The 22,443-nt window shown below is 37.6% G+C and overlaps 2 protein-coding genes across 5 annotated transcripts in view; one reads left to right on the top strand and one right to left on the bottom strand.

The window, feature by feature from the left end:
* MFSD14B (major facilitator superfamily domain containing 14B) overlaps positions 1-22,443 on the bottom strand; it is a 68,233-nt gene that overhangs the window by 35,359 nt on the left and 10,431 nt on the right. For 2 of the 3 annotated variants that reach the window (XM_026519109.4, XM_057305651.1), the window contains exon 2: positions 2,982-3,077. In XM_026519109.4, coding sequence (XP_026374894.1) covers positions 2,982-3,077 — 96 coding nt within the window. Of the gene's footprint in view, positions 1-2,981; positions 3,078-6,867; positions 7,692-22,443 lie in introns of those variants that run through there. The other variant, XM_026519110.4, reaches the window with a different exon arrangement.
* The window catches only part of LOC113270085 (uncharacterized), a 108,930-nt gene that overhangs the window by 82,254 nt on the left and 4,233 nt on the right, over positions 1-22,443 (top strand). Inside the window, exon 3 of one of the 2 annotated variants that reach the window (XM_057305655.1) lies at positions 4,958-5,440. The exons of the other annotated variant lie outside the window; for it this stretch is intronic. Within the exon in view, the coding sequence (XP_057161638.1) occupies positions 4,958-5,063 (106 nt within the window). The 3' untranslated portion in view covers positions 5,064-5,440. Of the gene's footprint in view, positions 1-4,957; positions 5,441-22,443 lie in introns of those variants that run through there. 2 annotated transcript variants of the gene reach the window in all.

Raw genomic sequence — 22,443 nt, 5'->3', positions numbered from 1 at the left:
CCTGTAGGTTTTATTCTTAATTGTGTGGAATTAGAAGACTTAATGACACTAGAATAAACGAGGTAAATAAGCATGAAGTGTTTACATTCCTTCAACTCATTCGTGTTGACACTGCCGCCCTGGATGAGGGTGAAGATACCGACATCAGACTTCAGTAAGGTCGTGTGGAATGCTATGAAAGTAAAACGCATTCACAGAAATTATTCCAACCTTTCCCCTAACAAGATTATTCTTAAGGTTTAGGAAAGGTTTGTCATCTCAGCTAGTGGCATTTGAACTCTACCTCTCTGTACTGGAAAAATAGGAAAGAAAATAAAGGACAGCAAATATCTCAGTTCTCAAAAAAATCTCAAATATTAATATGTAGGTACTGTTCTGTATCCCCACCTCCTTACTTCAGACTGGTTTTCTCACCCGATGGAAACAGGACAGAGTGCTGGCCACTAGTTTTAGCTGGAAAAACCCACACATGAACCATCATCCTAACAGTTACACCACAGTGGGTGACAGATACAGGAGGCCAAACCCCAACATAAAGGAAGAGGATAAACAAACTCCTGCTGTAATGAAGTAAACCCTAAATTTTGTCTCTTATCAAACAACCTAACATTATCAGTTCTCTGTCCAACCAGAAAAGGGAGGAGGTAGAGGGGATATGCCAGAGAAAATCTTTTTTTTCCCCCAAAAGGAGGAAGGAGCTAGCCCCACCCCATCAGAACAGAAACAGGTAGCAAACTGTGGTGTAAAGGCTAAGGGAGATAGACAGTAAAGGACACGTAGCTTAATTTAGCAACACCAAGAGCTCAGAAAAAAAGAGAATGTGGGCGCCTGGGTGGCTCAGATGGTTAAGCGTCTGCCTTCGGCTCAGGTCATGATCTCCAGGTCTTGGGATCGAGTCCCATGTCCGGCTTCCGGCTCACCAGGGAGTCTACTTCTCCCCCTCCCCCTGCTCTCTCCCTCTCTCTCAAATGAATAAATAAAAATCTAAAAAAAAAAGAAAGAAAAGAAAAAAAGAGAATGAACCCATCTATTAACTCAGCAACACTTCTTCTATGACAATATAGTGTGTCAGAGTGATGCTAGCAACCCTGCACTCCTCACACATGTTTATTTTAACCAAATCTTTGCAAGCAGCAAAACCACTCAGAAACTGCAAAGAAGAAATAAAGCAGCAGTTCTAGCTGGCTTCTCAGGCTGCATTCCAGGGTCTAACAAGGACAAAGAACCCCTAGGAAAATTATCTGCATTGGGCAGTAAGAAGAAAGGCACATAAAATTAAGTAATTAAAATTAAAAGGGATCTGACAATCTGGTCTAGGGCCAAAAAGGTCCCCAAAGATTTTAACTGTCTGGAAGGTGGTTTTAGAATTTCTTAAAAGGCCTCAAAAACATTAAAGTATTCTTCACTTTGCTTTGAATTCTTACTAGAGCATGATTATAGGATGAAGTCTATACTGAGAAACCTGCTGAACTACTACAGCAGATTTCTGGTTGCATTAGAAAAATACTATTTAAAACACTTAACACACAAGTGGGCAGGGGGTCGGGGAATTAAGTAACACAGTTCCTTACAATGAGTAGCCTGGTGTGTCTATATTCATACTGAAAATATGTCTCAAAGAAACAATCCCTCAAGGACACATGTGTGCCTACAATGCATATACTTATTATTCAAAGAATATCTACTGAGCACCAATTATGTCATAGGCAGTCCAAAACAGTGGTGAACACAGCGGGCTCATGAAATTTAAAATGGGGACCACTTACCCCCTTTAACTAATAACCAATTACCTTCTGTAGTAAAGCATTAAGAAGGAAAAGGTAGCGTAATGAGAAAGAATAAAATAGCGGTTTAAGAACACAGGCAATCTTTTAAGTTGACTGTTCCATCCAAGCTGTCATTTTAATTAATTAATCAAATTTTATTTTAATTGCACCAGAAGAATTAAAAATAACAAAGTCTTACGTAAGGCTAATAGCCACACTTTAAAGTTCCCTGTTTTCTAAAGCTAATCTCGGAACAAAGTTGATCTGTATCCAAAGGGATTCAGATTCTCTGATAAGGCAAAATGGTGACTGGGAAGAGTTCACCACCACAGATTTTTAAAGAACAATTTAAGACAACTGAAATGTAAGGCCAATTTAAAAATATCTTTTTCTTCAATTTTAAAATATTTTTATTAGAATTGTAAGTGATTGGGGTGCGACTGGGTGGCTGAGTCGAGTAAGTGTCTGACTCTTGATTTTGGCTCAGGTCATGATCTCAGAGTCCTGAAACTGAACCTGGTGTCGGGCTCTGTCCTCAGCCCGGAGTCTGCTTCTCTCTCTCCCTCTGCTCGCACACACGCGTGCACATGCACTTTCTCTCTCAAATAAATAAAATCTTTTAAAAAAATAAAATAGTAATTAAGCACCAAAATCTACAGGCCAATCCTTTCTTAAGCATCTCCCTTCCTCTAACCACAACACATATCAAACATCTACGTTCTTGCTAAGAAATTCAGTACAGCCTCTGCGAAGAAGTGGCTATAGGGAAGTTAGCTATCAAATATGGAAATCTGAACATTCTTACAATGATCACTTTCACTGTTCCAAGGTACTTACCAATCTATTTACTATGTTCTCAGTCAAAGGCCATTACATCCATACAAGGTAAGTTACAAAGTTCAACAAAACGTTGCAGTGGTTTCCCCAGTGCATCTTCACCGTCTTCCTAAATACCTACAGTTCACTCACAGCACATCCAAGATTCCGGTTCAGTGGGAGGGCCTTGCTGCCCAAGAATACTGAACGTGCACCCCAGGTGTCTTGTTGCAGGTAGTTCACAGTCTACACAGTGGACACAACCCAGTGGAATAAACAGTCTAAAAGCGCTGTCAAGAGGTTCTCTCAAACACAAAGCTAAACATTTGGCCCTGGGGGTAGTTGCTTAAGAGCCTCTGATTTGCTTTCATGAACAAGGACCTGTTCAGCAATACTTACAGTTAACATTGGAGTTGTCAACAAGCCCCACGCAAAGAATTCAAGGAAGATGACAATAGCAGCATGGTATACACTTGGTCTGCCGAAGCCTTGTAGCTAAAAAAGGAAGAAAGTTATTATGAAAAATAGCAGACAGATAAAAGAAATCCATTTTGCTAAAATGATATCTAACACACAAAATAAATGCCGCATTAAATAAGCATAGGGCCTATCCATGTAATATATGATAAAACTTCATTGTGTGGCATCCCTGATTCCTCACCTAGCCACAGAAGGTGCCAAAGTTACCATCAATGCAAATAACTGAGCTCTGGTTGAGAGTCAACTAGGTCTTTAAGAGACTGAGGTTCCAAGACCCGACTATTTTGTCTCTTACCAATTACGTGTTCCTCAGCAACTTGGCCTTTCTAAGCCTGGTTTCTCTAGCTATGTAAAGAGAGAGGTGGGCAAGTGGTCACTTCCTCAAAAGCTTCAAGGGCAGCACAGATGATTTAAATGATGGAGGAAGGAAGAACAATAAGGAAAACACAGTCCATACCAAGGGGTCAAAATCCAGCTTTCTGTTTCTGGTATCTATTCTGTTAGTTGTCTGCAGTTTAACACTTCTGGAGATAAATCTAAAATTCTCTTCAACTTCACACTGATTCTGTGACAATGCTTATTACAAGATTAGATGCCTTACTACCACCTGGTAGTAACAGGAAGTGATGCTTGCAAAAGACTCTGTAAAACCCTCACTATTCCTATGCTTATATTTTTAAGTCTTTAAAAGGTAGAAGTAAATATGCATCATTTCACTGGAATCTAATCATAAGGAAATGATCAGACAAATCCAGACTCTGGGAAATTCTACAAGATAACAGGCACAGTCTCCTTAAAAATGTCAATGTCATAGAAGATGACAGTAAAGGTCAGGAGACTCATACATCTTGAAAGAGGCAAGAGTCACAATGACGAAATGCGGGATCCTGGACTGGATCCTGGAGGAAAAGGGAATAAAGGATAAAATATGAATATGGACTTTCCATTAGGTAATCATATGGGTGTTCCTGATGTCTGCAACTTACTGTCAAATGGTTTGGCAAAAACAACAACAACAAAAAACAAAGGTACATACATACTTCCTAGAGCAAATGTCAAAAAATGCTAACTGCTGAATTTTGATGAAGGAAATATAATTTTACTTTGAATTTTTTTGTAGTTTTGAAAATTTTCAGAGCCAAGAACAAATGTTCTTAAAAATATAAACTTGCAAATCTCTAAATTTTTGCAATGTCCAATGAAAGGTACCTTTAAATGCCATTAAACAACACATCTGCAAAAACAGAAAGCATTTTACAAAGTTTAAAAGAAAAAATATTTAAGTATCTAATAACTCACCCCTTCCAAACCAAAAGGCCTTGAACATAACCTTCAAAAAGTATTAGTTTTCAACAGTCCTTTACCAACAGAATAGTGAATGGAAACGGCAGGAACTACTCAGCCTCTGCCCCTGATTAAGTCGTTCTAGCTGCTAGAGACAGAAACTTTGCCGTTACCCTTGACTTGCCCCACACTGCCCTCCATCTAACCCTCTACCACTTCTGGCCCAGGTCATAGACTGGCTTCCTACCCTTCCTCCTTCACCCACTGCACAGCAGCCAGGGTCCCCATATAAATGTAAATCAGATCCTGGCAACTCCTCGGGCTCCACCCTGTCAGACTTCCAGGGCATTCAGCCCCACCCACATCCCACTAGTCCAAGGAGGTCCCCACAGCTCCCTATCCCCGTGTTATGCTCTTACTGTTTTCTAGAGGATTTCCAACAAACTTTAGGATTCATTTTTGTCTACTGCCCATGAAATGGTAATTTAAATGCTATGAAGGAAAGGATTTTTGTCTTTGTTCAATGACGTAACCAAATAGCCCTTCTCTCTGAGATGGAAAAAGGATCTCATCTTCAGAGACTAACATCTTTTCTCTGATCTTTTAAACAGCAAAACCCAAAACGCAGAAAATTTTTTGAAGCAGACGGCCCAATTTCTTCAACAAGGAAATGGTGTGGGCAAAGAAAAAAAGAAAAAGGAGGGAGAACTATGTTAGTATATAAATTAAAAGAAATTTAGGAAAATATTAACCAAAAGCAGTATTGTAGGACTTTGGGGTTTGACTCAAACTACCCGGAAAAAAGACAATTCTGAGACAATCATGGAAATTTGAAAATGGACTGGATATTAGCTGGTTCTAAAGAATTATGCTCCTGGGGCGCCTGGGTGGCAAAGCGGTTAAGCGTCTGCCTTCCGCTCAGGGCGTGATCCCGGCGTTACGGGATCGAGTCCCACATCAGGCTCTTCCGCTGGGAGCCTGCTTCTTCCTCTCCCACTCCCCCTGCTTGTGTTCCCTCTCTCGCTGGCTGTCTCTCTCTGTCGAATAAATAAATAAATAAAATATTAAAAAAAAAAAAAGAATTATGCTCCTTGTAATAATGGTATTGAATTAAGGTGTGTTTTTAAACAATCCTTATAGCTCAGAGATACACACTTATGTATTTGTCTGTAAAATGAGTTATGTTTAGAATCTTTCAAAACCTACAGGAAAAAAACTGTATAAGTGGTGGCAAACACGCATTTAAAAAAAGTAAATTAGCGTATACACATTTACTAATAATTCCTAGTTATTTGGGTAAAAATTCTGATAGTCACCAACCCAAGTGTAGTCACACTACAAAACAACTGCTTCTGAACGCTGTTGTGAACCTGTAAATAAATAGCCCAACTACTGCTCTTGCATCATTTCATTTATTAAGTATCACGCATACAAGAATCTCAAAAAACTCTGAAAACAGTGCACAACAGGAAGCATAAGAAGACAACTCTATTTCTCATTTGCCGTTTCCATGGTTTGGTGCTCTCGGAGGCAATGAAGCTCTATTTACGGAGACCAATGGGATAGAGATCCATGTGGTGGCAATGCTGATTACACATAAAAACAGATACACACTTTAATCTGTGTGATGTATTTTTAGGATATTACGCTATTTTAACACCTTCCAAAAAAAACAGACAACCCACCTTTTTGTTTACGTATTATATATTTAGATGTATCAATTAGAAATTGTTTAACAAAGACCTCTTCTAAAATGCAAACACTTTCTCATTCTCACCTCTACGCAGATTACTTTAACTATCAACTACTCCTAGCCAATACCAGTGATACGTGAGAGAAATGTACTAGGACAGGCAGGCAGGCCTTGGTATAGTGGGAACTTTAGTGTGGGCAACGGGATATAAGGAGGTGACAAAAATAAATCTGCCTTCCTTCCAATTCTTCCTAAGCTCTTGGTGGCCAGTATGCTGATGAAAAAAAGTATCACAAGTTTCTCCCTTAAATTATCTGAGCTTGTCAGAAAAACTTTAACAAAACCTAACCAATTATTTCCAGTTGGGCCTGATCTAGTGCAGCCTCTCTGGATCAGTTCGAAGTCTCCTCTGTCCATCTGCCCTTTTATACATCAGTACAGAACATCGAGAGAGGTTTCGATGATAAGTGTGTGGTGATGTCTTTATTCATTCACACTACCATCCCTCCTACAGAGGATTGCAATGGCCTCTTACCTCTACCTTGACTTCTCTTCCCTGCCTTCTCCAAATCTTTCTTGATACCACACTCAGAGTGATCATTCTAAAATACGTATGTCATCCTATGACACCTGCAGAAGACTGCAAAGACGACTGACCTACAGATTCCGAATCTCATTCCTGTGCACATCATCTTTTTGCAGTATGACTGTGCTGCCTATGCCATCAAAAGGTGGAGTCTATTTCTCCACTTCCCTGGATCTGGGCTGGCTTAACAACTTGACTCAAACCAACAGATGTCAGGTGAAGTGACAACACAGACTTCTGACCTTAGGCCTCCAGACGCCTTCAAGACTGCATGGAAATGCCTGCCCAGCACAGAAGGATGAAAGCATGAGTCCTGGGCCAACCAGTGAACAGCCATTACTCGCTGCCTGAAAGAGGAACAAGGCTGTCTCAGGTCACCCAATTCCATCAAGCCTGCAAATGACTACAGAAGCATGAAGAACTCCAAACAAATCCAGTGAAGAACCCCAAGCTGAAGAATGGTCATAAATGGCCACTGTTTTAAAGCCACTAAATTTGGGGGTAGTTTCTTATGTAGCAATCATTAAGTGATACACCCCCCCTTGATTAAGTTTAAACTCAAAACTTTCTTGAGACCCCTTTTGTAGTTCTCCAATCTCATCCCTCAGTCCACACATAATTGTGAAAATCCATAAAGGGAAACCTCTCTAAAACGGAGACAGAAGGCCCTCCCACCAGAATGCGAACTGATGACTCTCCTAGCATACTGAAGTTAGCCTGTAGGTGAATAAAAGACATGGTCCCCAGCATTCTGTTTAAAAGACCCTATACTATGCATCATAGGAAATACTCAGCACTGAGTATTTTTTTTCTAATTTGAGAAATTAACATTGTATTGCTTGAGAGGGAAAACAACTTCTAGACTCAGTCCTGTTAACTAACCCCACCATAGTTCTCTCCCAAAGAGAAGTGACTAGAGGTTTAACATCACTCTGGCTATTCAGAAGTTTATAACTAGTAATCAAAACAAGACACTGTGCAAAACAAGCATTCCCTGAGATTTCATTCGAAGTAGAACACAGCAACCAACCAATGATTCACTGCACACATATCGCTGAAAGTCAGCTGATGAGCCTTAACACAAAGAGGCAGAATACCGAACTTGTGAAAGCCAGTATTAAAGGGATACATAATTGCACTCAGCATTTTTATAAAGCAGGAGACAAATGAGACTATTGTCTTTTTGCATTATTTTGTATAGAATAAATATACATAGAAATTATAACTGTTACACTAATATACGAACACTGTAAACCCTTAAAGTAAGGGAATATACACGTCTATTCCCGTAGGTATTCACAATGTTAGAAATCGGTCATGTATTTTTATGCATGTACATTCACATGGTAAAAACATACTTTTTCATAACTGGTAACAGAATATACATGTTGCCTTTTTTTAACCTTTATCTATTTATCTCCACGTCACTGCATGCAAATCTTCATTCTTTATAATGGCTATACAGTATTCCACTGTATGAATGTACCATAATTTTAACCATTCCACTATTGATCTTACTATGGAATTTCCACTTTTAATGTTGCTGCAATTAATAGTTTTTATTTTTAAACAATTTATTGTTTTAAAGATTTATTTATTTTAGAGAATGTGCAAGAGTGGGGCGGGGGGGGGGGGGAGTTGTGGGAGGGGAGCAGAGGGAGAAAGACCCTGATGACCTGAGCCGAAACTAAGAGTCAGATGCTCAACCAATTGAGCCGCCCGCTCTATTTTTAAACAATTAAAAACCTACAGAAAAGTTGCAAAACCAGTACAGGGTTCCGGTATATCCTTCACCAAACTTCCCCAAATGTCAGTGTCCTAAATAACTATGGTACAATTACCCAAACCTAAAAATTAACATTGCTATACTAATTTAAGCTCATTTATATGCTATTTGAACGTCACCATTTTTCCTACTAATGTTTTCTTTTCCTAATTTAGGATCTAAACCAGGATTTAGCACTTTTTTCTCAAGTTTCCTTGCGCTCTTCCAATCTGAGATAGCTTCTGAGGCTTTTATTTTTTACCTTCATGATCTTGACACTTTTGAGGACCACTGGTATACTCTTTACCTATTATTTTGTAGAATGCCCTTCAATTTGAATTTGTTTAATGCTCTAATGATTAGATTGATGATAAGCAATTTTAATTTTTTCTTGATCTATAAATCACATTCCATTAAATTAGCCATTTTCAAGTGTACATTTCAGTGTTTATTAGTATATTCACAGACTGTAAAATTACCACCACTATCTAATCCTGAAATATTTTCACTACCCCAAAAAGAAACCTCATATACATTAGCAGTCACTCCCCATTCTCTCCTCACCCCATTTCCTAGTAACGACTAACGTACTTTCTGTATCTATGGATTTGCCAATTCTTGGAATCATATATAAATGGAATTCATAAATGAACATGTGGCCTACTGTGCCTTGCTTCCTCCATTTTTAGCATGTTTCCAAGAATCATCCATGTTCATCATTCAATTTTATGGCCAAATAATAGTTCATTACGTGGATATATTGCTTTCTGTTTATTCAATTGTAATCAATTACAATTAAAATTGAACCAACTGTAATCAAAAAGCTGTACAGGGGCACCTGGAAAGTTCAGTAGGTTAAACATTAGGCTCTTGGTTTTAGCACAGGACATGATCTCAGGGTAATGAGATCGAGCCCCCATACGGCTCCACAATCAGCACAGAGTCTGCTAGAGATTCTCTCTCCCTCTGCCCCTCCCCCTGCTCATGTGCACTCTATAAATAAATAAATAAATAAAATCTTAAAAAAAAAAGGCTATACAAACTGTGGGTGAAAAAAACTACTTCAACTTACTGTATCAGCTAAGTTAATAGCTCTAACATTTAAAATGTTTCTAAAAAAATCAAGACGCCTAACAACCCAACAAAAAGATGGGCAAGAAATATGAACAGTTCATAGAATAAGCCCTTCAACAATTTTATTCATAATTAGAAAAATGCAAAATCAAGCTATACTCAGAATTCCTCACTATCAGAACGGCAAAATTTCAGAAGTTTGACAATATGATCTTACACTGCTGATGGGGATGAGAAATGGAACAATGTGGCAATATTTGGCCAAATTACTTGCGTATTTATCCTATGAAGCAACAACCCCACTATAGGGATTTCTCACAAAGACAATATGGCAAAAATATGCAGTGTCATGTGCACAAGGCTAGGGGAACACTACAGTAGCCGAACAAACAAAACAAAAAGCAAGGTATAGAATAATGTGCCATGTGTAGTACCTTTTTATTTTTACCTGAGAGAGGATCAAAGAATATGAATACCTTTGCACACACATTTATTTGCTTAAACAAAACACAAGCTGTCAAGATAAGTAAGCACCCATGCAGTTCCATACAGGAAGGAGAGAATGGAGTGAAAGCGACACGAGGGAAGCTGTATTTCCTCTGTTGCTTCATACACTTAACTGAGGAACCAGCAAATGCTTTAGCTAACTCTAAAACAAAATTAAATATGTCCATCTACCATATAGAGTGTCATGGTTTAGTTGCTTTAAAACACAGAATTCGAATGAATACCCTTAGAAGCTATATTCTAAGGATAAATAGAAAATCAAATCAAACTATGTTAAGTAATCATATTGGTGGTAATAACATTGTTTTTATTTTTTGCAAACTTTCAAATGTAAGTAGACTATAAGTTACCATGCTATTGTCACTAGGAACTGAGATTTTCACTGTAAGAGAAAAGATACAAATATAAAATTAATACAGTATAGTAAATATAAAATATAGTAAAAATTTGAAACTCTAAATTTGGTTTAAAAAAATACACACATTATGATCTACATTGCCTTAATGAAAAATAGTTAGAATTTTCTAGTTCTATCCACTGAAAAGACCTAGAAAAAACTGAGCAACCCTACAGGAGTGAATACCCCCTAGAGCTCAAAACTATGGTCTTCAAATATCATTTCCCACTAAAAGAAAAGGGGACTTTTGGACAAATTCCAGGTTTGGGGCTAAAAAGAGAATGATTCTGGAACCTATCTTGCCAAAAGCAAAGATGTTACTGAAGACTACAGTCATATCAAAAGGATTCAAGAGCCAACCTGAAAGAACCCCCACAGGGCAAAGACTGAGTAAAAAGAGTACTATCAGCCATGGGTTGAAAACATTATCATATGTGTTCAAATTCACAAGTCCATCAATCTTTGGAGGAAGCCAGAAAACTAAGCCATTATTCTGGAAACTCCTAAATAAGGAGAGGGCAAAAGGAAGCATTTATTCTGCTTTTCTGTATCATAAGATAACCAAACATTTGACTAGGAAAAGTGCTTTTTTTAAAAAAGAATTTTGATAATGAATGAAGAAATGATTAACCTAAAATCCTGCCACCTTGTAACCTAATATAGTCAATCTAGGCAACAACCATTAATGGCTGTAAAACCATTAGGTAAAAGCTGTTAAGGCACTTTACAAGAGAATAATCAAGCTGACAAGACCTGATCAATTAAAACATCACAAAAAGAGTCAAAGGTTATTTGCTGCATGATGCAATACACAAGAAATAAACCACATATATTCTTGCCAAAATAAAACAAACACAAAGCCTGGATTCAATTTAGCAGATATGTAAGGACCAGTTTAATGATTTTTGAAGAGTAACCTGTAGAACCATTAACAGTGTTTGAGAATACCTATCTCCCCATATTCTAAGACTGCAAATAAGTTTTAAATATTTGCTAGTTAGACTTTTTAATGGTTATATCATTTTATTTTGCATTTCTGTGATTACAAGTGAAGAAGAACTTCCTATGCTTTTTAGAAAGTTGTACTTCTTTGTTTACTAATTGATCATTCCTTTGCATATTTTTTCAATGAAGAATGGAATCTTTCATGTTGATTTATAGGACTTCTTTACAGTCAATATCAAAGATATTTGTATTATGTAACATTAAATCATTCATTCTCCCTCACCCACTGGCATTCACACCCTTTAAAAATAAAAGGCAGAAAGAGACAATTCATAATAATAGTTGGAGACTTCCCTACCCACTTTTTTTTTTTTTTAAGATTTTTATTTATTTATTCGACAGAGAGAGAGACAGCCAGCGAGAGAGGGAACACAAGCAGGGGAAGTGGGAGAGGAAGAAGCAGGCTCATATCAGAGGAGCCTGATGTGGGGCTCGATCCCATAACGCCGGGATCACGCCCTGAGCCGAAGGCAGACGCTTAACCGCTATGCCACCCAGGCGCCCCTCCCTACCCACTTCTAATAATGAATAGAACAATTAGAAGATCAACAAGAAAGTAAAGACTTTAGTAACACTACACTAACTAGACCTAACAAACATTTCCTGAACACTCCACCCAACTACAGCAGTTACGTTCTCATGTATACACAGAAATACCATCAAACAAGTCTAAATAAATTAAAAAGACTGAAATCATATAAAGTACGTTCTCTTGACCACAATGTAATGAAACCTGGAATCAACATTAAAAAATATGGAAAATTCACAAATATGTGGACAGTAAACAACATACCTAAATAACCATAGGTGAAATAAGAAATCACAAGGAAGATCACAAAAACTTTCAGATGAACAAAAATGAAAACACAACATATCAAAGCTTGTTGAATGCTGTTAAAGCAGTGCTTACAGGGAAGTTTATAGCTGTTCATGCCTTATTATTAAAAAAAAATTTGCTATCAATAACCTAACTTTTCACTGTAAGAAACTAAAAAAGCAAAACTAAACCAAAGAAAAAGGAAAGAAATAATAAAGGGTTAGAGCAGAAATAAATGCAATACTGAACAGAAAAGCAACAGAATCATCAAACTATCAAAAAAACTAACAAATCTTAAGTGAAACTGACCATGAAAAATAGAGGGAAGATTTAAATTACTAAAGTTGGAAATGAAAGGGAGATTATAAAGGAGTATTATGAGCAACTGTACAATGGATTGGATAAACTAGATGAAATGGACAAATTTCTAGAAACATCCAATCTACTAAGACTGAATCATGAAAAAACAGGATATCTGAATATACCTAAAACTAGTAAGGGTATTGGATCAGTGATCAAAAACCTCCCAACAAAGAAAAGCCCTGGATCTCATGGCTTCATTGGTAAACTCTACCAAACATCTGAAGAATTAAAATCAATCACTCTCAAAGTCTTCTCAAAAACGAAGAGGAGGGAACACTTCCTAACACATTGTATGAAGAAAGCATTTACCTGTAAAGAAAGATACTGAAAGAAAACTACAGATTAATTTCCCTTATGTTACAATACAAAAATCCTTAACACAATACCAGCAAATTAAATTCAGCAGCCTATTAAAAGGGCTCTAATACCGTGGCCAAGTGAGATTTATTCCTGGAATGTAAGAAAAGTTCACATATGCAAATCAATCAATGGAACACATCACATTAAAATGAAGGGGGGGAAAACACATCATCTCCACTGATGCAGAAAAAGCATCTGACAAACTTAAAAGCTTCTCATGATAAAAAATCTTGAAAGGGATAAAAGGAAATTATCTCAATATGACAAATGGCACAAATGAAAAATCCACACCTAACATCACAGTCAGAAGTAAAAGGCTGAAACAACTTTTCCTTTAAGATTAGGAACACGAAAAGGATGCCTGCTTTCAATACTTTTACACAACACAGTATTAGAAGTTCTAGCCACAATAATTACATAAGAAAAAAAAGGCATCCAAAGTGGAAACGAAGAAGTAATACCATTTCTGTTCTGGGATGCCATCATCTTACATAAAGAAAACCTAAAGGTTACAAAAAGAACTTTAGAGCTAATAGATGAATTTAGCAAAACTGCAGGACAAAAAACAAACAAACAAAACCCAACATGCAAGTATCAGTTGCATTTTTTTAAAAGATTTTTGTTATTTATTTGAGAGAGAGCCCACATGAGTGGGGAAGAGAGGGGAGCAGGCTCCCCACTGAGCAGGGAGCCTGATGCAGGGCTCCATCTCAGGACCCTGACATTATGACCTGACCTGAAGGCAACCACTTAACTGACTGAGCCACCCAGGCACCCCTCAGGTGCATTTCTATACCGTAACAATGAACAATCTAGAAAGGAAATTACAGAAACAATTCCTTTTACAATAGCATCAAAAAGAATACAATCTCAGGAAAAATGAACAAGGTAAGGGAAAATACTTCAACACTGAAGACTACAAAACATTGCTGAAAGGAATTAAGACCAAAAATAAATGGAAAGACGTTCCATGTTCATGAATCAGGAAATTTTAATGTTGTCTAGATGTGAATAGCCCTAAATGACCTATGGATTCAATGTTATTCCTACAAAAATCCCAATTACATTTTTTGCAAAAAAAAAAAAAAAACCCATTCTAAAATTCATATGGAATCTCAAGTGACCCTGAAATAATAGCCAAAACAATGTTTAAAAATAACAAAACTGCAGTACTCACATTTCGTGCTTTCCAAGCAGACTACAAAGCTCATCAAAACGGAGTGGTACTAGCATAGAAACAGACTTATAAAGACCAGTGGGATATAATAATGGTCCAGAAATAAACACTTGTGTAATGGCCAAATGATCTGCAACAAGAGTCCTGAGACCATTCAACGGAGGAGGAACAGTCTCTCCAGCACCTGGTGTGGGGACACTGGATGTTCACATGCAAAATAATAAAGCTGGACCAAAGCTCACACCATGCACAAAAAATTAATTCAAAAAGGATCAAAGCCCTAAATGTAAAAGCTGAAACTATAAACTCTTAGAAGACAACAAAGAAAGAAAGTTTCGTGACACTGGATTTGACAATGCTTTCTTCAATGTCACCAAAAGAACAGGCAAAAAAGAAAAAAATAGAAAATCTGATAAAAAAAAAACAAAACTTTTGTGCATCAAGGGGCATTATCAACAGAGTGAAAAAGCAACCCAAAGAATGGAAGGAAATATTTGCAAATCGTATAACCAATGAGGATTACCCAGATTATATACTTTAAAAACTCCTATTAATTCAAAGACCAAAAAACCAAACGGATTAAAAAATGGGCAAAGGACAAAAAAATACATGAAAACATGCTCTTCACTTATCAATAGGGAAATGCAAAGTTAAACAACAATGATCGTATCCTGTGCTCATTAAGATGGCTATGATTAAAAAGAAAAAAAATTAAAAACCTGAAAACAGCAAGTGTTGGCAAGGATGTAGAGAAACTGGAACCCTTGCACACTGTTGGTGTATTGTGAAAAACAGTATGGGGGTTCCTAAAAAATTAAAAATGGAATTACTAAATATCCAGTAATTCTACTTCTGGGTATGTATCCAAAAGAATTGAAAGCAGGATCTCAAGCAGATATTTGTACACCCATGTTGATACCACCGTTATTCATAGTAGCCAAAAGGTGGAAGCCATTCAAGTGTCCACTGACAGATAAATTTATAAACAAAATATGGTATGTGCATACAATGGACTATTACTCAGCCATGAAAAGGAAGGAAATTCTGATAAGTGCTACAACATGGCTAAATCTTGATGACATCATGCTAATTCAAATAAGCCAGTCATACAAGGGCAGATACTGTATGATTCTGTTATATGAGATTCAAAGAGACAGAAAGTAGAATGATGGTTGTTGGGGGCTAGAGAGAAAGGGAAACGATGAGTTACTGTTTAATGGATATAGAGTTCAGTTTCAAATGATGGAAAGTTCTGGAGATGGACAATGGTAATGGTTGCACAACAATGTTAATGTACTTAAATGCCACTGAACTTTACACTTAAAAATGGCTAAAATGGTGAATTTTGTGTTATGTATATTTTACCACAATTAAAAAAAAAAAAAAGGAACTCAAAATAGACCACAGAGCTAAAAGTACGTCCCTTAGTTTCATGATGAGTTTGTATATACAGCACTAACGTCACTATCCATTCAAGAAAAAGTTGGTATGTTGGACTCCATTAAAATTAAAAACTTACACTGTGAAAAACACTGCTGAAAGAACAAAAAGACAAGCCATAGAGTGGAAGGAAGTATTTGCAAAATTCATTCCTGATAAGGGACTTAAATCAAGAGCTCTTACGACTCACTTATAAAATAATGACAAGTAACCCAACTTAAAAACCGGCAAAGGACTTGTATAAACATTTCTTGAAGAAGATATACAAGTGATCAATAAACACATGAAAAGATGTTCAGGGGTGCCTGGGTGGCTCAGTCGTTAAACATCTGCCTTTGGCTCAGGTCATGATCCCAGGGTCCTGGGATCAAGCCCCGCATCCGGCTCCCTGCTCAGCGGGGAGCCTGCTTCTTCCTCTCCCACTCCCCCTGCTTGTGTTCCCTCTCTCGCTGGCTGGCTGTCTCTCTGTCTAATTAATTAATTAATTAATTAATTAAAAAAAAAAAAAAAAGAAAGATGTTCAACATCATTAGCCACCAGGAAAATGAATATCAAAACCACAGCGATATACCAATTCAGAACCACTAGAATGGATATAATAAAAAAAATAAAAACAAGCATTGATGAGGATTTAAATAGGAACTGTCATACAGAACTATTGGGGGTATAAAATGGTACAACCACTATGGAAAACAGTTTGGCAGTTCCTCAAAATGTTCAACAGTTACCATATAATTACCAGCAACTGTATACTCCAATACCCAAGACAACTGAAAATACATGTTCATAGAGAAACTTGTAAACAAATGTCCATACAACATCATTCACAGTAACCAAATGTGGAAACAACCCAATGTCTACCAACTGATGAATAAACAAAAAGTGATATATCCATATAATGCAATATTAATCAGCTATAAAAAGAAATAAAGTATAAATTCATGCTACAACATGGATGAACTTCGAAAACATAATGCTAAGAAAAGCCAGGAGGACAGGCAACAACATATAGTAGGATTCCATTTAACTGAAATACCCAGAACACACAATTCCACACGGAGGGAGCAGATTAGTGGTCGCCAAGGATTGAGAGTAGGGGAAAATGAAGAGTGACTGCTAATGGGTACTGGCTTTCATTCTGGGGAGATGACAATGTTCTGACAGTGATGATGGTTGGGCAAATTTGTGAATATACCAAAAATAACTGAATTGTACACTTGCATACAGTGAATTTTACGTGAATATATCTCAATAAAAAAATGCAATGGTAAAAAAAGAGAGAGAGAGAAAGATACAGAAAGAGACTATCTCTTGGTTGCCTCTGGACTTTGCTGATGGTGTGTAAAGGCTAGAACTGATGACAGCCACCTTGAGAGCAGAAAAGCCAGACAAGTCAATACACAGAAAACACAAAGTACCTGGGTTCAAGACTATACTGCTTGCGTGCTAACTGAACCAATCATGAAACCGTCTTATCAACAGCTTTCTTGTTAAGTGAGTTAATAAATCCCCTAATTATAAGCAGGGTTGGGGAGGGGGAATCTGAACAGACTCCTAACCAAAAATGATACGGTGAATAACTATATGAGAAGATGCTCAACATGTCATTTAAAAATGCAAATTAAAACAATGCAATTGCTGGATGGCAGAATTTAAATGCACACTGCTAAGTGAAAAGAACAAAGTCTGGAAGGCTATATGCTGTATGATTCCATTTAGGTAAAACTACAGAGGCAGTAAACAGATCACTGGTTGCTAGGGGTGGAAGAGGTAAGGTTAAACAGTTAAAGCACAAGGGACTTTTTCAGGCAGTGAAACTTACATATAACACTGTAATGGTAGATAAGCGGTGCTATGTATTTGTCAAAACCCACAGACTTTCACACAAAGAGTGAACCTCAGTACATGTTAATTTTTTAAAAAATGTTTAAGAGGTCAGAGAATCTCAACATGGACTGCAGAATGTGACAAAGAGCTAACGGTATTCATGTCATTTCATGAAATGTCAACTTCACTGAAGAGAGTAGGGGGAAAAGTTAGTGATCTAAGTAACATCAGGAATGAGTAGAGCCTGCAAGACTGAAGGCAAAAGGAACCTCACTGTACTCTGACAAAAGGGTACAGGTAATAATTCTGAAACCAGTGTCCTGTAACTGGTAACTGAACAATTATGTAAACGATAGCAAATGGTGGGAGTTAACTTTTTTCATTGCCCAAGTGGAAGGTTATAAATAAACAAGAGGGGAGAGACAGAATGAACCATGTGATAACAGATTAGATTTGGATATCATTATGAACTAATTCTAGCTTCACATGGATACAGACGGCCATATATAGACATATTTATAGGTGTATGTATATACACAGGCTAACCCAAACACACATGTATTTTCCTTGACCTGTCACCTGAGAACCTAAAAGTAATGACCCTGGCAGCCCAACAGCACTTTATCTGGTACGCAGGTCTTGGTTTCAAATACAATTTTCCTACAAAAGGAGCCAGGGTTCCTTGGAGAAATGGCTAATTCTAGGACTAAGGCAGGAAATATACAAGAGGGACCTGGAGCATCTAGTGCCAGAGTATAGGCGCTAAAACAACAACAACAAACAAAACCTAACAAAACAACAAAAACATGGGGATATGTCGAAGAGCTCCCAATGCCTAAGCTGGAGTGATATGAGCAACAAAATAAAGCAGCGCTGGATTATAACCCAAGTTATAAAGTAAGCATCTGTAAGTTTATACTAATAAGATGATGCAGTAAACAAATGGGGGAAGAACAGACAAATCTCCCATGCAGAGGAAACCCAAACAATTTACACAGGTACTCTGCACTCATCAAAGTGAAGCATAACTTCCCATTCTTCAAATGCGGGCTTCACATACTCTCTTCCAAAGAGTACAGCACAGAAAGAGGGGAAAAGAGTAACTTTATAAAGAAAGGTGACAAACGCTACCTCAGACAAAATGTTAACATCAACAGTGATTTGGATTCTTGATACGATGCAATGAAAATGGCACTTCACTTTTGTGGGCTTCCACCCCCAAACCCATAATCTCACCCTAATATTGAGGAAAACAGCAGATGAATCCCAGCTGAGGGACATTCTACAAAATATCTAACCAGGACTCATGAAAATTGTGAAGGTCATCAAAAACAAGGAAAGTCTGAGAAACTATCACAGCCCAGAAGAACTTAAGGAGACATGACAACTAAATGTAATGAAATACTGGAACAGAAAAAGGGCATTCGGTTAAAACCAGGAAAATGTGAATAAAGTGTGGACGTTAGATGATGGTAAAGCATGGACACTGGTTCATTAATTCTGACAAATATACCACACTAATACAGAATGCTAGTAATAGAAGGAAATGGGGATGGGGTTTATGAAACCTCTCTATGTAATCTTTCCAATTGTTATGTAAGTCTAAACTACCCTAAAATAAAGTTTTAAAAAATAAATGGACGGGAATACCAAAAACATCCTGAAAGAGGAAAGAAAAGAGTACAGGAAATATCAGAGCAGGGGCTGGTAAACTATAGCCCGCAGTCTAAATCTATCACCCGTTTTTATAAATTGTTCTACTGAAATTTAGCAATGCTCATTCATTTATGTGTGTCTATGGCTGCTTTTGTGCTACACTGGGAGAGTTGAGTAGCTGCAAAGGACTATATGGCAGCAAAGCCTAAAATATTTACTCAGATTCTTTTTGTTGTTGTTAATAAAACAAGTCCACTTACAACAGCATAAAAATACTTAGGAATCAGTTTACCAAAAGAAATGCAAAGGTTGTATGCTGAAACAAAATGAAGCTGAAATTAATATACAGATATTCCATGCCCATGGATCAGAAGGTTTAAGACTGTTAATACTCCACATATGGATCTACATATTAAATGCAATCCGTATCAAAATCCCAGCAGTCTTTTACTACAGAGCTCGATGAGACGATCCTACACTTCACACAGAAATGCAAAGAAGTCAGAATGGTCAAAAAATCTTGAAAAAAAATAATAAAGTGAAAGGACTCACAGCTCATGATTTCCGAAATTATTCCAAAGCTGTGTTTATCATCAGATTCTTAACAGAGAAAAGTTTGCTGGCCCCAACGTGAGTAAGTGGAATACAGAGTGGAGTTCATAAATACCAGATAAAATATCTGAGAAGCTGCTGACGTTCCTTAACTACCCTGAGCAGAGGCAGGTGCTTCCCTACCAAATCCCCGTAGCCTCTCTTCCACATACAACTAGTCTCTCCTATTCTACACAATACCTCTCGAAGACAAGGATCTCAATAGTATTTCTCTAAATGTACCCTGAACGCAACAGATCACAGGCTTTTGTGACAGAAAAAGTTTACTTCCCATACCCAAAACATATTTGCTAACAAATTTCCAACTGTGTTCATGATTCAGCAACTGTGTACATAGAGACTGATGCTGCAGGCTCGGGAACTCTTCAGGTCCAGAAGTTCAATCTTGACGAACCAACTTGACCAGGATAATTCAATGACTTAAAATAGGAATGAACCACATGACCCAATTATGGCCAGTGAGATATGAGGGGAAATATGTGGGAGGGTTTAGGGACTTTGCTTCACTCTTCTAAGGACATGTATCAAAACATTGCTGTTTCCAGTGCAAGGGCGCTGTTGTGTAAGTATGTGATACTTAGCAACGTCACCAACTGGAGACCACACGTGGTCAATCCTAAAGACCAAAAACTAGCACCTGGGAAGAGCAGAGCACATGAACGTAATGAGTCCAGTAGGTCTCTGGTGATATTAAACTGCTAAAATAAGCACACAATTCCTGTACTTCCTATTATGTGCAATAAAAAATCCCCTTATCAAGTATATCATTATACCATGAACAATATTAAGCTATTAAAAATGAAATATTTGAGTTTCATTTTTAAGGGTAAGCTAAGGAACTAACACTGTAACTGTAAACTGTTGGCTCTACTGTACTTCTAAGCAGAAAAATTATTGTAAAACACATTTTAATGGAAAACTGGTACGTACTGCCATAAGATTCGAAGTCATCTCTGCAGTACTTCTGAGGACATTTATGAGAAGGATGTTTCACTATAAGCTCTTAGTATTTTAATAATTCAGACATTTAGTACTTCTTGCCTATATCACTTGTATGTATCTGGTTAGTAAAATGCTCCATCAAAAATAAATTCTTTATCAGAAATCTTTTTAAATATAAACACAAAGATGAAGAATACAAATAGTTTTAAAACAAATAAATGATTATACCTGAAGGTTTTGCTTTCTTCCACCTAATACTGGAATGCCAGTAGGAAAAACAATTTTACTGCTTCTTTAGATGAAATAACTTTTCCATAAAAATTATGAATATTTTCTCAGCACTGCATTAAATAGTCGAATAACTGCAATGACTATAATGTTGGATAGACTAAGCATTTATTAAACATTTGTAAGATAACTGCTTTTAACTCAACTTTTCAAACTATAATTTACTAACCATCACTTGACTTAAAGCAAACAGAGATGCCAAGGACTGCTTTTGCAAATATTTTTTTTTTTTAAAGATTTTATTTATTTATTTGACAGAGAGAGAGAGACAGCCAGCGAGAGAAGGAACACAAGCAGGGGGAGTGGGAGAGGAAGAAGCAGGCTCCCAGCAGAGGAGCCTGATGTGGGGCTCGATCCCAGGACTCTGGGATCACGCCCTGGGCCGAAGACAGATGCTTAACCACTGCGCTACCCAGGCGCCCCCTGCTTTTGGAAATATTTCTATCAGTCTTCTCTAAGAATGAAAATATTCAATTCCAACTCACTCAACATGTATTTGTTGAGTTCTATTATATCAGCTAGATGCTGGGGGCAATGGTATCAACAGAGGATACCATCCGTGTTCCCATTTCATGGAACGTAAAATTTTAAACCGAAATAAACACTCTAAAGAACAAGGACACAGGTTAGGGGCAGTCTACCACAAAAGATCCTAAGCTATACTTAGGCAAAAATTACCCTACAACAGCAGCAGAATCAACAACAGACACCATGCCAAGACCTGATGAAAGCACATTACAGATCCTACCATTTTATCTCCAATAAATTCTTTGAGATAGAAACTATTATTATTCCCATTTTATAGGTGACAAAACTCAGATGCAGAGAATTTAAGTAACTGGCCCATCCTACACAGTTACTAAGTGCCTAAGCTGGTATTCCATCCAGAAAATCACTTAGCTCCAGAGTGTATGCTACTAACCACTGTATTACTTACACTACCTTTCTTTCTTACAGAGCCCGAAGTTCGCCACAAACAGAAACAGCACATACATATGACAGGTAGCCTGGGCTGCAACAGCCTAAGAAAGGTGACAGGAGCCAAACATAGACAGTTCCTCAGGCAAAATGCAGCCAGCCCTTTACTGACCCACCACCCCCCCTTTCCCACACTAAGGAGTCTGGCCTGGCTAGTGTCTATCTGGGCAAAAGAACAATCTCCACTAAACCCCTCACTTGCTCTCTCACCGTGACATGAAAACATCAGATGAACTAGAGCATCTGGCTTTTGTCAATCAGGTCATCCACCTTCAATTGGAAAAAGTTAAGGTTGAAAGCTACTCCCATTTGTCCCAAACATGATCCCCAACTCAAAGATCACAGTACACAGTAAACTTGCCAACATGGAAGCAGAAGAGAAGAGAGGCTGTCATATACACCAACTGACTAGAACTGAGATTCTACAAATAAACCCATATATCTATGTCCTGCTGATTTTTGGCAAAAGTGCCAAATCCATTCAAAAGGGAAAGAACAGTTTCCTCAACAAACAATGCTGAGACTGAATATCCACATATAAAGAATGAAGCTGGGGGCGCCTGGGTGGCTCCGTCGTTAAGCGTCTGCCTTCGGCTCAGGGCGTGATCCT

This window comes from Ursus arctos, unplaced genomic scaffold (assembly GCF_023065955.2).
Source record: "Ursus arctos isolate Adak ecotype North America unplaced genomic scaffold, UrsArc2.0 scaffold_33, whole genome shotgun sequence".
Classification (NCBI taxonomy): Eukaryota; Metazoa; Chordata; class Mammalia; order Carnivora; family Ursidae; genus Ursus; species Ursus arctos.
This window is presented reverse-complemented; position numbering and strand designations above follow the sequence as displayed.